The 16,871-nt window shown below is 35.0% G+C and overlaps 1 protein-coding gene across 1 annotated transcript in view; it reads left to right on the plus strand.

Moving 5' to 3' along the window:
* Positions 1-16,854, plus strand: part of Mcmdc2 (minichromosome maintenance domain containing 2) — a 39,704-nt gene extending 22,850 nt beyond the window's left edge. Inside the window, exons 10-14 of the mRNA XM_004637528.1 lie at positions 5,108-5,274; positions 5,839-6,018; positions 9,999-10,141; positions 12,602-12,711; positions 16,577-16,854. Coding sequence (XP_004637585.1) covers positions 5,108-5,274; positions 5,839-6,018; positions 9,999-10,141; positions 12,602-12,711; positions 16,577-16,740 — 764 coding nt within the window. The 3' untranslated portion in view covers positions 16,741-16,854. The remainder of the gene's footprint in view (positions 1-5,107; positions 5,275-5,838; positions 6,019-9,998; positions 10,142-12,601; positions 12,712-16,576) is intronic.
* The last annotated feature ends 17 nt before the right edge of the window (positions 16,855-16,871 follow it).

The raw sequence follows: 16,871 nt of genomic DNA on the forward strand, positions 1-16,871 counted from the left end.
CCAAGAAAGAGTCTTATGGTATGTCATTTCTCATCTAGACCTAATAGATACCACTGTAATGGCTTTGCTTGTTACTGTTGTAGTTGAATAGATTGCATAGGAATAATCCTGACTTACTATATAATTTAGTACCAGGGAACTTGTCTGCTGAATCTACCATTACACCCAGGGATAAGTACAAGCAAGAGTTCCTAGCCTAAGAACTCAAACTAGATTAAACTCTGCAAGAATGGCTGCCACCTAGCAGAAAGAAGTCCTAAGTCTGAGTTAACTTCAGTATTGTGGTGGAGGGATCAGAGGAGCAATTGGGTTGGAAGCACTCAGACTCTATGGCAAAGAAGTTATTTGTGAATCACATATACCATGTCTTATTGGAATATCTAATTGTGTTCCCATTGGACATTTTATTGGTTTAAGTTTTTATATGCTTTTTGTTTATTTAGCAAGGTGAGGTTACGTTCTTTTATGATTTCACGTGTATATTAGATTGTTACTGTTGTGCATTTGTTCTTTCACAGGCTCTAATTTAATAGATAGCCAGGCTCTCTCCCTCATCTCAGTTCTTTATCCAGTTTCCCCACCTCAAACCTCTGAGAGATTATTAGCATTTATCTTTATTATTCTTCCAAACACATAAACTCCCTCAGCTTTATCCCCCTCACAGTCACTCCTACCTTCACTAGTATAATTCTTCAGTCTTCCCCGTCCTAAGCTTTTGACTTTTCCATATTTTACTTACCTTATTGTCCTCCCTATAATCAAGTTCTTAACCACATAGCTGTCCTTATTCACAATGTGAACCTCCTTTCTCCCATATCTGCTCTTGCCCCCAAAAACTACCCTCTGAAAATTCTCAGTACTAAACCTTCAACTCAACTAAAAGTATTCCAATAAAATCAGATCCCACATCAATCTTTTTTTCTAATCGACCACTAATGTCCCTTTCAAATCTGCTGCTTAGTGCTTAACACTACTCATCCAAACAGCCTCCATTCTCCCCACCCCATCTCACGCACCTCACTGCAGAACAACCACAAATAATAAACATAGTGTTCCATAGAGAATAGACAAAGAGGGAAAGAGAAATTGTAAGAATTATCATATAGGAGTAAGATTGAATCTGTGGATTCTGTTATAGATAGAAAAAATCCTTTCAGCAAAACATAAGGACAGATTAAAAATTTCTTAAACTAAATAACAGGAGTTAATGCTAGCACTGGACATACAAAGCTAGAGATTATCCATAGGGAAGCAACATTCTACTAAAAAACTCCATATAAGCCACAAACTCTTCTTCTTCTCTAATCCCCAACCTGCAGTATTCCTAAAAAAGAAGAGAGGAGAAAAAAGAGGGGGTTACATGTAGTTAAAAGATAGATTATAGATAGATAGATAGATAGATAGATAGATAGACAGATAGATAATAGCTACAAGTAGGATACTTTACACAGATATAAGTTGCATATTTAAAAATCTAGAGAAAGCAATACTAAAATTCATATGACGACAACAGAGACACAGAGTAGCAAAAGCAATTTTTAGCAACAAGAACAAAACTAGATGCATTATCATACCTGATTTTAACCTATACTATAAAGCAATAGTGACAAAAATGACATGGTACTGGAACAAAAACAGACACATAGAGCAATGGAACAGAATTGAGGATACAGAAACCTCCATAGACATAGTTAACTATTTGATCTTTGATAAAGTGTGCAAAAGTGTGCCTACTCAACAAGTAGTGTTGGAAAAACTAGTTATCTGTTTGCAGAAGAATAAAACTGGACCCTTATCTCTCAACCATATACTAAATTTAAATCAAACAATCAAAACTTAAACATTAAAACAAATATTAAGCCTTCTGGAAGGTAAAAGAAGTAAAACACTTGAACACATAGATAGAGGAAAAGATTTTCTCTTTGCTTGTTTTTGTTTGTTTGTTTTTGGCGGAACCAGGGATTGAACTCAGACCCTTGCGCTTGCCAAGGAAGCACTTAGCCTACTGAGCCATCTCCTAGGCCCCCATCCATCTCCCTGGCCCCCAAACTATCTCCCCGGACTCCGGATTTTCTAAACAGAACCTCAGTTGCACAAGAAATTGCAGGAAGATGGTTGAGCCAGGAAGATAGCTCAGTAGAAGAAATTGCAGGAAGAACTCAGTAGTATCCCAAACTTTCTGATCAAGGCGATTATGGGGCCACAGAGGAAAGTGATTGACAATGTATAATGCGCCTAAAAGAGTCACCTAGACAAGTGATTGACAATGTATAATGTGCCTAAAAGAGTCACCTAGACATTTCTCAGGCTTTCACAGAGAGCAAATTGGTCAAGCAATGGCCGTGACTCATCAATTGGCTAACATTGACAAAGGATCTACAAACTGCGGTACAGGGTTTCAGGGTAAATCCTGAGGCGATCTGACTGATCTTGTCAGATACAAAAGTTACATTTCTTGTTATATAGGTCTTGCTTTATCTTGGTCTTAGACATCCAGCAGAAAAGTATAAAAATGAGGTATAAAAAGTAAAGCCATATTAATATGCTCAGCTGTAAAAGGCTCAAGTCAACAATTTCTGACATTGCCAGTCCTACGGATAACCCCCTACTATTATAGACTACTAAACTATATTGGATTATTTTGCTGAATTCACACACCTGCAATATTTAAATGGCAATGGAATACCCATCTCTGACAAAACTAAACAAAAGGGGATATAAATGACCATTTTTATACAGATATATATATATATATATATATATATATAGTACAGATATAAATATATATATACAAAATAGGATAGATATATAGCTATTTTCTCTAAATTCAATGAGAAGAAAGATTTGTACCAATGTTTAGATATCATGTCTGCATCTTGTACTATGAATACAAAGAGATGAGGACAGATCTCTTGCAATTGCAATAAAGAAGTGGTCCAAGGGAACGAGGGCAAAAGATGAAAAGAGGGAGGAGAAATGAGAGGAATAAAGATGTGCTATGCACAGGAGCCTAATAACTCCAATTAATGTAAACACTATATTACACAACATGAGTTTAGAAAAATAATATCAACAAGTATGAAAAAGGAGACAGGGAAACCTGTGGGGGAGGTGGTAAGGTGGAAAGGGGATGGGAATTAGAAATAAGCTGTAATATGTATACATAACCAATCCCTAACATGGCTGTAAATTGCATAAATTGCAAACATAATACTAAAGGATTTTTTTTTTTGATAGCTCAGTATGCCTTATGGTCAGGTCTGGAAAAGCATGAGGATCTGGGGATCAAACCACAGTATCCTGAGCCTGACTGCCTTTGCTTAAGCAGGCACCTAACTGAGCTAATGGGCAGGCCCCCAGAAAAGAAACTGAAAAAAAATATGAATAGTACTGACCATGGTGATGCACACTTATAATTCTAGCACTGTGGGAGGCTCAAGCAGGAGAGTTCCAAGTTTGAGCTCACCCTGGAATAAAAGAAATAAAAGGCTGGAGATGTAACTGAATGCAAAAGCCCCGGGCCCTAAATCTCTAGTATCATAAAAATGAAAAAAAAGAAAGAGGAAATATTAGAAAAATAGTGACTAGGCATTAAAGTAAGACAATATATACATTTTTACATAGAATGTATAACCAGAATATAAGAGACTGAAAATACAACCTGTGGTTTTCGTGAATAGTGATGTCATAAACATTGATGTAAATATGGTTGAGTCCTTTCAACACTTTTTAATATAGCCTATGATTGGAATTACTGGATCCTATGGTACTTCAGTGTTTAACTTTTTTGTGTGTTTATCTGATGGTGGAGATTAAACCCAGGGACTCTGCACTGAGTTGTATCCACAGTGCTTTACTTTTGAGACAAGGTCTCATAAATTGCTGAGCTCACACTTGTGATCCTCCTGCATCAGCCTCCCCATAGTACTGCAATTATAGGAATTTATTTCCATACCTAGCTTTACTGTTTTAACTTTTTGAAGAATTATCAGACTGTTTTCTCCAGGAACCACACTATTGAATATTCCCACCAGTAATTCATGGGGAATACAATTTCTCCATACCGTGTCATTACATTTTATATATAAAATATTGTTAAAGAAAAAAGCCTTGTATATTAGTACTTTAACAGTAACATTACTTCTGCTTTTTAAACAAGAGGCCCAGATTCTTGTTTTACAGTGGGCACCACAAATTATGTCATTTATCCTGCCTATTAGGATGGTAAAAATTAAAAAGACTGACAACAAAAACTATTATTTAGGGTCTGGTGTACCTGGATATACTCATATATTATTGGTAAGAGTATCAAGTGGTATAGCCATTTTGAAAACTGCTCTGGAAGTTTCTATAAAGTTAAATATACACTTGTCATGATCTAAGAGAAAGATAAACATGGATACAAAAGACAGATGTTACGAATTTCAAAAGATTATCTTGAAACTACTTGGAATGTAGAATCCAACTAATACAATTAAATCCATAGATTGGGTAGATTATAAAGGGTAAAGGAAAGACAGAAAGGGAAAGACAGCATGTTTTCATTTTGGTGGTTTGATTTGGTTTTTGCTTAAGTGGATGAATAAGATATGTGATCAGTTGTGAAATAATGGAAACAAAGTAGTGGGGAGGGGAGGATTAAATGATGGCTTGTATCTATAACATTTGATTTTGAAATATATTAGCCCAGTCATTGTGGTTCATACTCTTGTCTTTTCCCTATACCTTCCCAAATGGATGACCCACTTTCTATCATTTTTTTTCCACCTAAAGTAACACGAGTTAATTTCAGGCTCCCTTGTAAGCTTGTACTATGTGACCAATCTCCTAGCATTCTGTTTATTCCACCAAGGTACCCAGCTATAATTCCACCTACGTGCTTAGGACTGGTGGTTCTCAGCAATCATGGGAGGTTATACACATTCAACTTTCTTTGTCTTGTTCTATTTATGTCAAGTGCTTTAATATAGTAATATCTCTCAAGACAATCAAATTTGTGTTTTCACTTTCTGAAATTTAAATAGTAAAATTTTATATATTTGTTAACTTATAGACATATAGGCAAAAATAAACTTAAATTATAAAAGGATAATGTCTTCTAACTTAGTTCTGGAGAGCAGAAGCATTACAGTATACATCCCAGGAAAGAAGTTTGGGGATGATATAGATCAACAAATGACTTTTCCAGTTCAGTGCAGTTTTTGGTCTTTTGTTGATATGGATTCACCTTCAAAGAGAAATGCACAGAAAACCAACACTCTAATTGGTCAGATGGTAAAGTACACATTTATGTTATTATTTTAATAATCAGGGAACTTAGTCACAAATTTTAATGTGCCTTTTTAATTTTTTGTTATTAACCCATTTCTGTATTAAGTACTACAACTAGTGACTCAGTTGTTTAAATTTAAGTTGTGTGTGTGTGTGTGTGTGTGTGTGTGTGTGTGTGTGATACTAGGGTCAGACCCAGGGCCTTGAGCAGGCTAGACAAGTGAGATACATCCCCTAAAGTTTTTAATGTTTTTTAGTTACACAAATAAGATGTCTACTCAATAGCAATTTCCATTTGAATCAGTAGTTAGAAGTCTTTAATAAGTAATGTGTTTTTTAAAAAGTATTAAGAGCTTTGTAAAAAAGAGAAATGTTCTCAAGTCCCCAGGCCATTGAAATATGCTTTAAATTTTAATAATGTTAGTGTTGATACCGCTCAACCGTTTACTCATGCAGTATGGTTAATAAGTAATTAAATGAGTTATATATATTGTGATAAATTTGTAATTAATTTTTCCAAATTGTTCAAGGCTTAATGATTACCTGTTACATTTTGATTTGATGTAGAACTTCAGTTTAATTCCAGCTAACTTTGTGGAAGCATTTGGATTACTGATTAACTGCAATGAATCTTCTCCTTGCCACCCACTTCTTCCAACTGTGCAACACACCTTAAAGAAAGCCACTGATCCTGAAGGGCTACTTAACTTAGCTTCTCAACAGTTCACTACAGAAGATTTTGAAAAGGTAAAGGTAGATAAGACGGTTACCCAGAATTCTTGTGTTTCTCAATTTAAATTGAAATGCCTTAGACCACATATTTTGTTTCATTTAGGATTCTTTGACTCCAACTTACTTTCAGATTTTAAACATTTTAAGGACATTGTCTAGAAATTATTTGGAATTATAATTTAACAACTTTGTAAGAAATGGATATTAAAATGTTCAATTATATAACAACTTTGCAAGAAAATGGATATTAAAATGTTCAAGTCATTCTTTGTACCACTGTCCAAATTACCATAGCTCAAAGAATCTCAATGAAAAGAAAAAAACAGTATTTTTATAGAAAATGATAGGTTGTATAAATGTAAAATTATTTAAATTTTACAAATATTCAAAGAGATTTTCATTTTAAGAATGCTATCTATCTTAACTACTTTTCTCATTGCTAAGACAAAGTACCTTATACCCAAAGTTAAAGGCAGAAAGGTTCATTTTGGTTCACAGATTGTAGAGGTTTTAGTACATAGTCAGCTGACTCCAAGGCAAGTATGAGAGGGGCATTCCATAGGAGAAATAATCCATGGCAAAGCAGGACAGGCAGAAGGCAGCAAAGTGACAGCAGCAGCACTCTTTTTGTCCCCTATATTCTATCCAGACCAACTGCCCGAAGGGCAGGTAGCACTCACACCAAGGGAGGGGCACCCTTAATCCTGACATCACACCACTGATCCCAGGAACACATCCTTAATCCCATCATCACATATCCTAGATCCAGCCATCTCCAAAAACCACACTTAGGACTGTATGAGGTTTTGAGGGGACATGAAGACACAAGCTATACCACATAAAAATCAGAGTTCTGCTTTTTGGCAGTACCTAACATGACTCACCAATACATAATATTCTGACATCATAAAGATGCATGACATGTGCAGAGAAGACATGTGGCATGTTCTAAGCAAATAATATAAATTTAGTAATAATTGCCATAGAAATTAAAGGCACATATGTATTTACAACAGAAACCTTCAATTAATGAGAAATTTGTTTATAATGAGAATCTTTTTAGGACACAGTAGGAGTTAGGAGATAAGGTGAAGTGAGTGTCCATAGCTATTGAAAAGTTTTTCTTCACACTTGTCTTCCTTGTAACCATACTGCATAAGTAAAAGTTTGACAGGTGAAGTGGACTTTTTTGAAATGGACTTAAAAATGAATTAGAAGCATTATTTACATACCTTAGAATGAAGAATAATATTTATGTTATAGTCAGTTTTATTTTTCTTATAAGAAAACAATAGTTAATCTCTAGGATGCTAAGTATGAACAAAGTAACAACCCACAGGCATTTCTGTCCATTTTTTCCCTTAGAAAACAACAACAAAAAGCCCTATGGATTTCATAATCCAGTATTAAATGATTCATATATGTTTGTCTCTGTTCTTTTATATTCACCTAGAAATAAAGTTTCAAAAAAAAAGTTTCTTCTTTCAATGGTTTATCATTTGAGATAAAAACAAAATATATAAAGAAAAACATTACATGCTAAAATGAGTGGTGCTGACTATATTTATTTTTGGGATTCAGAAATGAAGATAATAATGTAGAATGCAAGTGTGAGGCTAGCCTGGGCTACACACTGAGTTCAAGGCCAGTCAGTACTACATAGCAAAACCCTGTCTCAAAAAGACAAAGAGTAATGTACAATGCAAGAGTTGGGAAGATTTCATAGAAAAGAGATGATAGCTGGACCTTGGGAAAACATAAAATTTAGAGGACAAGGATAAGTGCTCTAAGCAAAATAATGATAGGAACTAAGAAATAAAAGTTAAAATGAAGGGGCTGGGGGAATGGCTTAATAAGCGCTTCCCTGGCAAGCACAAGGGCCTGAGTTCAATCTCCGGTTCTGCCCCCCCCCAAAAAAAAAAAAAAAAAGTTAAAATGAAAATATATGGAACACTTAGAATACCAGCTTAACTGAAATAAAAATTATATGTGGATTCTTAAGGATTTGTCACTTTACAATCAATAAGCCTCTATTTGTCAGACTGTAGAGAATAGTAGATATTACCAGGTGACAATGGTTCCCTGGAAGGGGAACTTTCCAAGCCCCAAAAATCAGCCTGAGCACTCCAGAAAGTTGGCTTTCTCATCCAGAAGGCAGTGTAGTGTGCTAATGTGTATTAGGGAGTGTCCTTCTATCAGTACATGAGGAAGACCGGAAACAGGACTGGAAAGGGAGAAGTCAAGCTGCCATGCGGGCTCAGTATTAGCCTGTGCTGGTCCTAAAGGGAGCTCTGAAAGTAAAAAGACTCATTAGAGCCATCTAGCTTTACAGGAGATTCACAGCACTTACTTCTGCCTCAAGGAGGCCATACGATATAGGCTGTCCTGAGGAAATCCTTGAAGGGGCTGGCCACTGGAAACCACTCCCACTGGCTGAGGAAACAAGTATTTTCCAAAAGTATGATATAGATGACACATCACTGTACCACCAAAGGATGAAACTTAGGGCTTCTGCTATTATCAGCAGTAATACTATACAGTTTATAGGACTCAAGAGAATCATGGACTGGAAGGAGAGTAATGACAGGATGCATCCAGTCCAGAACATGCCAAGCCCAGAATATATTCCTACATTTGTATTTATTGTTTTAAATGTATTCTTAGTACAGGGTCTCACTACACAGATTGGACTCACAGTAATCCTGTTTTCAGCCTCCCAAACACTGGGATTATAGGCACACACCACCACACCCAGTCTTACCCATACATTTTTTAAAAGATATTTAAAATATAAATATTAAGCTGAATGTGGTAGCACAGACCTATAATCCTAGCACTTTGGGAGGCTGAGACAGGAGGATCAAATATTTAAGTATAACTTCAAGTGCTCATTGATTGCAAAAAGGGCACATGTGTTTACCCAATTTTTAACACATGAAACTTTAAAAAAAATCCAGCCTTGGCAGTTTAACAATTTAATGAAGCCCTGACTCAAAATAAAAAAAATCAGCAATGTGGGCAGCTGAAGCAGGAGGATTGCAAGTTTGAGCCCAGCCTGGCAATTTAGGGGCTTAGCAAGATGCAGTCTCAAAATAAAAACTAAAAGGGCTTGGGATGTACCTCAGTGAGAAGAATCCTGGATTCAGTCTCCAGTACAGAAAAATAATATATATCTGTCTGTCTATTTAAGATTACCTATATAAAGAACCAAAACAATGTATGTACATATATACAGTGTTTGCCAAAAAATATATATACATACACTTCAGAAAAAAAAAATCTGGTATAAATATCTTAATACTAAATTTTTTGAGATGCCACGAGAGTAATGCAAGTTACCTGTGACCTCTACAATAACAAGAAGTGGTCAAAGTGGTGGCCTTCATCTTCCAGACACTTACCAGTATGGCAACTGCTGCTTGGGTAACCTTGGTCACTAAGCTTGCTGCACATGCATTTTTAAATTTCTTCTCTAAGGATCAGCAGTGCAGTGGATTTTCTGTAAGTATATATCTACTGAAAAATATCACACTTTTTCTTTTCCTGAAGCGTGGACCTATTTTTTGTGCTCCTTCTCTATGGTTGATTTTTCCTTTTTACTCTCTGTGAATTAAAAAGTACAAAACTAAGATAGTACAAAAAATCTGGAAATAAAAGTTATGAGGAAGTAAACTGTCAAATAAATGAAGGTATTGAAGAGAAATAAGGTTCTGGAGGCGGTCTTTCTCCCACTGGAAGCACAGATATTCTAATCATTCAAATACATTGCGTCGAACATGCCTGCACTGTGAAGGAGACTGTTCTAGGTAAACTTTAATATTCTTTGCAAGTAGAAGATTATGATTTAAAGTGCTCACTGACTGCAAAAAGTCCCCATGTATTTACTCAATTTTATGAAACTAAAAATTAAGGCACTAGTAAACTTTGTTATACTATACTTGTTAATAGATTTTGTAATAAAATTTAAATCTCTTAATTTTTCATTTTTAATGTAGCTACTGGCTTTTGCAAAGAATTTGAATGTAGAATTCAGCTTGGAGGCAGAAAGAATGATTCATGGTTATTATCTAGCAAGTCGTAGAATCAGAACAGATTCTATATATGGATCAAAACTGTCAGCATCTGCATTAAAATACTTGTGAGTAATTCAAACTGTTAAGGCTACAATTGACTTCTAATTGATGTATTTAATTAACTTGCTTATCTATGTCTTTGTTTGATGACTGGGTAGTTGGTTTATAACAGCATGTTCTAAAGAATTTTATTTTTATTTATTTTTAATATTTTTATTATTGATACAGGGTCTCACTACACAGTTCAGACTCATAGTGATCCTCTTGTCTGAGCCTCCCCAGCACTGCTGGTATTACAGACATGCAGCATCAAGCCCGGGGTTCCGGGGCCATGGGGGAGTGAACCCAGGACCTTGGGCTCGCCAGGCAGGCACTTAGACCACCAAGCTATCTCCCCAGTCCCCAAAGAATTTTAAACAGTTTAACCATTTCTTTTGTTATATTTTTACCTCACTTGAGCCTTTAATAATTATTTTTGCCGTTTTGTTTTGTTTTGGCCTGCTCAGTGGGCCCTGAGGGTGGGGCTGGCATGGCATGTAGTGTGGGGAATGGAAATGTGGTTCCCTGTAGCAGCTACCTATGCTTGCCTAAGCAGTCCCTTAGGTTTTTATTTGATCCCTTGTAGGAGATGTGTCTGAAAAAAATCACAGATTTGAAATGCAAACAATTGCTTTTTAAAGTTTGTCTGTTTATATTTCAAGTTATAGTTGGACTTAGAAAAAATTTTTAAGTATATTGTTTCTTGTACTTTTTTTTTTTTTTTTCTTTTTTTTTTTGCAGAACCAGGGATTGAACTCAGGCCCTTGCGCTTGCCAGGCAAGCACTTATTCTATTGAGCTATCTCCCCAGCCTTCTTGTACTTTTAAGTACTTTATTATATTCATCTATAACTGTTCCTTCTAGTTAAAAACATTAATTTTTTACCATAAAACAAAGTATGGATATTATAAACATCTAAAATGATGAGCAAAGTATCCTATTAATCTTACCTATTGTCTCACTTGCCTACATAATCACTATTAACAGTTTTTATGTATCTTTACAGAAATTATCTACTCAAATGTTAAGCATATATAGTAATACTGTGAAATAGCTTTACCATAATTTATACAGTTCCCTACTGACAAGACCATTATTACACCTAATATAATTCTAAATATAATCTCAAATTATGAAGTAGGACCAGGAGTAAAATAATTAAATAAATAATATAGTATCTTATTACTGTAATATAAAATAAGAAAACTGGAAGGAAATATTAAACATAGGACTAGATATGTTTAGCTAATTTCATCAGCTATAGATTTATTTTCAGAGTTGAAAAAAACTTCAAAAGGCAAGGTAAGAAGTCAATTTGATAATAAGCAGAATTATATAATGCTTTCCCTTTTTGCAGTAATTTTGAAAATATTCAAATCAAATTATATACTGCTTCAAAGTTTTTTCTCATGATGTACTTTTTGTGTATAATAAAAATTTTGTGTTTAAACCCATACAGCCTCAGTCTGCCTCCATTGAGCTAAAAGTAGGGTAGTGTTCATTTAAAAACTTGTATTAATTGAACACACTAATGGGGTTCAGTGTGATATTTCCATATATACATTTTAGCCGATCAAATCCAATCTTCTCTCCTACCTTTCCAATCTCTAGTAATCAGTATTGTACATTCAGGTTGGATTTGTTTAGCTTCCACACCTGAGAAGGAACATGAAAGATTTATTTTTCTGTGTCTGGCTTCAATATCTATAATCCCTATTCAGAAAGTTAAAAGTTCAGCCTTACCTGAGAAATTTAGTGAGACCGTATCTCAAAATAAAAGATAAAAAGGGGTAGGAATGGAGCTCAGGGGTAAAGTGCTCCTGGCTTCAATTCTCAGAAGGAAGAAGAGAGAGAGAGGGAGAAAGGAGAGTTCTGAGGAGAGACAGAGAAATAGATTGCATCAGGAAGCAATGAATCCTAGGAGAGACAGCTGAGATGTATAAAGGAAATTTGCTAATCTGGTAACTTTGAACCCCAAGCAAGATCCCTTCCAAGATCCCTGAAATCACAAATTTCTGTGAGGACTGTAGATAGGTAAAGAACTGAATGAAAACATCAAGGATTTGTCTATAAGAAATACTTAGTTAGGTTTATTTTCCCAACTGTATGTTGTATCTATATCTGAACAGAACTAGAGGTGGAAATGGGGGTTATGGAATGATAAATGGAAGTAGGGTAGAAACCAACTCATCAATAAATCAGGATATTTGCTTGTTCTGTAACATTCTAAAGTTAGTAGGAAAAAAAATTTTAATTTTAAAATTTTCTTAAAAAATTTTTTTTGAGGAGCTGGGAACATAGCTCAGCAGCATAAGCCCAGGATCTTGAGTTCAATCCTGCGTACTGCAAAATAAATAATTTTTTAAAAAATGGGCTGATCTTTAATATGTGGTTAATGTTCATATATGTCTTAGCCTCCTTCTACCAAAATAAATGTATTTTTATAACATTAACATATTTTTATTACATGAATTTCCTTTTTCTAGGGTTTCTTTATCTGAAGCCCATACAAGGTTAAATTTAAGGAATAAAGTGCTCAAAGAAGATGTACTAATTGCAGCCTTGTTATTTGAAATATCTCTCACACTGAAATATGGTAATACATTTTTATGATCCCTACAAATTTTATTTAAATATTCTTTATTAAATTATTATATATTTTAAATATTAAGGAATTATAAATTAAAATTTGAATACATTGTTTATAGTAGTATCCAATATTGTTTTGTATTTTTCACTGCTTGGTTTTATACTTGATATTTTGTTTGATTAAAGAATTGGGGGGGAGTACTTAATACAACATTTAATTATTTAGTGTACATTCAATTTTGAAATAATGGTATATTTGTTCAGCAATCCTCCATAGTTGAATTAGGCACATAGCCAAAACTGCCACCTCTCTGAACTGCTAGATTTAATACTGACTACAGTAGTCATTTAAAATGAATGATACTTACTCTGCTTTTGCTAATACAAATATAAAAGACTCCTAGCATAAGGGTAAGGAAAATTAAGTTTTATAGTTTTCATTAAATTAGAGATCATCCTTCAAACCATTTTAACAGTGTTTTTTTCCATGTGTTTAGTACTCAAATGTGTTGAATATATATGTAATATTATATATCACAAAGATCCACCTGAATGTTATAGTCTTAATTCCATGACTGTCTAAATCAAGCATTCCTAAGCTATAATAAATGGATGCTTGGAGGCCTAGGGGATTGTGAACCCCTACATTATACACAATTTGTATGTGTCCTTTCCTAGGGAGGCAGGCTGTAAATTTTGTGAGATGTCTTAAGAGACTGATGACTGCCAGATAGATTGTCACTATGAACTAGTTTTATTTGCCAAACAATAAAAATACTGGTTTCCAACCAATGCAAAGATAATAGGAATGATACATAATTTGCTTTCTCTTTACATTCATCTCTTATTTAACCAAGTTGAAGACGTTATTTTACCATAAAGAAAAAAATTTGGCCTATTTTACTGACATACCATCAATTGTTAAAGACATCTGGGTTTCTGTCTTTTTACAAACACAATTTCCAAACTATGATGGATTTACAAACTATGACATTATAATATTAAGGACTCCTGTTGTAGACTGAGAGAATATTTTTACTTGCTATTTTTAAAGACTTCCTTGAAGCATTTAAGGAAGCATTTTTTTAATAATAGTTTAAAAACTTTTTTTAATCTTTATTTGGCACAGGGTATCTACACAGCTCAGTCTTGTAGTGATCCTCCTGTCTCAGCCTCCTTAGTGCTGGGATTACAGGCGTGTGCCACTATGCCCAGTTTCAGTGGCCAGCACCATGTCCCCAGGGTTCCAGGGCCTGCACGGCATGCAGTACTGGGGCTCAAAACTGGGTCACTGCACTTGCCAGACAAGCTCTTAGGCCACCGAGCTATCTCATCAGCCCAAAGGAAGCACCCCAACTGCTTATATGGTACTTTAAGTCTAAAATTAAGTATAAAATTAATTTGCCCTCTTTTTTACATTACTTACATACCATAAAGTATACATTAAAACTGTGAAGATACTTCCTTGTTAATTATAATTTAGACTGACATTGGGGCCAGGGAGATAGCTCAGTAGAGTAAGTGCTTGCTTGGCAAGCTCAAGGGTCTGAGTTCAATCCCCGGTTCTAAAAATTAAAAAAAAAAAATTAGATTAATGTATTAAAATGAGTATTATGTGCTCTCTTTTAAGTATCATTTGAATGAAGTGTTCATGATCGTTCCGTGAGTCAGCAATTGTTTACTGAATGACAACTAGGTGCTAGGCCTGAATAATAGTCATTGAAAAACAAAGTCTCTACTTGGGTAGTACTGATAGTCTAGGGAGAAAATACACATTAAAAAAGTAAATATACTAATATAAAATACTATTTGAGATACCGTAAAGATAACAAATAGATCGTTAAAATGAATAATAAAAAAAGGTACTTAATTTTTTTTGAGAGAGAGGATCTCACTATGCAGTTAAGGCTGGCCTTGAACTCAGGGTGATCCTCCTGCCTCAATTTCCAGTGTTGGGATTATAGGTGTGCACCAACCTGTCTGGCTTACTTTGAATTTTTAGGGAGACTTCTCTCAGGAGATGTTATATATTTAACCTCAAGGACAAAAACCTAGAGAAAGGAAAACTACTTATGTAGGTGCTTTCAAGAAGATGGGAAAAAGTCAGGGTAGCTAAAACATACTAAACAAGAGTGGTGCAAGTTAAGTTTGGAGAGGAAAAAACATCCTGCAGAGCCTGACAGATCATGCAACTCTTCTAAATACAATGGGAAGCCACAGAAAGGCTTTAAACAGATAGCTAATAGGATCACTTGTATTTGTGAAACATCAGTCTTGATGCAGTGGTGGTGAACCTATAGCACATGTGCCTCAATGGACTGTTAACAATGAAAGCTCTAAAAAGTTTGCTATCACTGTGTTAGTGGATGTGGAGAAGAAATTGGAGGGGGTTAAAAATGGTGAGACAGACAAAATAGGAAACTGCTGGCATAGTCCAAGGATATTGATAACAGTTTGGACTAGGCAGAGATAGTAATGGACATTAGGGATGCAAAAACCAGCAGATTTTGTTCATGAACTAAATTAGGAGGAGCCGGAGAGATGGCTCAGTAGGATAAGTGCTTGACTGGCAAACGCAAGGATCTGAGTTCAATCCCCGGTTCCGCAAAAAAAAAAAAAAAAAAAAAAGTAAGTTTAAATTAGGAGTTACAGAAGAGGCAAGGGGCAGGAGATGAACTAACTGCTCATTCATTCTTTGAGCAACTAGGGCTGTCATAGGTGCCATTTACCAAGCCTGGGAAGGAAGGCATAAAGAAACATAGAGATGTTTATGACATCCTACAGAGGTATCAACATAAAAAGTATGGATTTGAGAGTTCTAATCTAGAAATGTAATTTAGCAACAATCAGCATAGCAACGGCATTCAAAGCTGAGTAGATGAAATTACCTAGAGAATTCCAGCATTGACCTTGAAAAATTCCAGTATTTAGAAATGGGAGTTGAGGAAGAATTAGCAAAGGAGATTAAGAAGCAGGAGCTAAAATGCAAAAGGAAAATGCAGCATGGTGTTATAAAAGTGAAGAGGGTTTCCCAAGGGAACAGACTGGACAGCTATATTACATGCTACTGAGTTTAAGATTACATTTAGGAGCCAGTAAGGTTCTAGGACACTATTATCATACCTAAACAACTTTGAGATGTTGACTGTCAAGATTAGGAAAGAAATGGAGGGGCTGGGGAGATAGCTCAGTAGAATAAGCACTTGCCTGGCAAGCACTGGGTCCTGAGTTCAATCTCTGGTACCGCCAAAAAAAAAGGAAAGAAATGGAGTACTCAGCTGGAGAAGGTATAGTCCAAAGAGGGATATGTACTGTTTTAAAAAGGTATTAAAGTCATGATTTATATTGAACTGATTCTTTGGAAAATATGCAACACATGACATGGTACCACATTCCTGCAGTATGAGACTTAGAAAAGAAAAAAAAAAGTGGGGGAGAGACCAAAGGGATAAGACATTAAAAATATGAAAACTATGAGTAAAGATCAGATGCAAAACACATTGCTGTGATTACTTCCTGATTTTATTGCAGGAAAGAAAGTAGATACAGATCTAGGTAGGTATGTAGATTTAGTCTCTCACTGTACTAAAGGCCTCATTTTGGGTTTCAAAAAAATGTACGTAATTATATACTCTACTGAATAGGTTAGAACTTGATTTTAAAAATCATTACAAGTTGGTATGAAAAAAAAAGTTGGATGTGGTGGCACATGTCTATACTATAATCAGCACTCAGGAGGCTGAAATACATGGTGATACCTTGTCTCAAACACACACACACACAGAAATATTCACTATTACAGTTGAAAATGATTTATTATTTAGCATGTTAAGGAGTATTTCCCATTTATACAACATTTCTTTTTCTTCTAGGAGCCACTGCATTTGGTGTTGCTCCAAATGCAGTATTTCCATTTGAACTGTATAATGAAGAATACTTAGAACAAAGGGATCTCTATCTGAATGAGTGCCAACAACAGCTTCAACAGTTCATTGCCACATATGGACTTGGAACTATTTTTTCTAGTGATGAGTAAGCAACGTGAGGAAAATTTTTCACTCCTAAATAATAGGAAAAAGTACATCTGAGTGGTTTTTCAAGTAATGCTTCAAATAATACTATCTACAGGAGTACATTATAATACCATTTTAAAAATATAAAATGTGG

Source organism: Octodon degus, unplaced genomic scaffold (genome assembly GCF_000260255.1).
Source record: "Octodon degus isolate 3935 unplaced genomic scaffold, OctDeg1.0 scaffold00091, whole genome shotgun sequence".
Taxonomy (NCBI): domain Eukaryota; kingdom Metazoa; phylum Chordata; class Mammalia; order Rodentia; family Octodontidae; genus Octodon; species Octodon degus.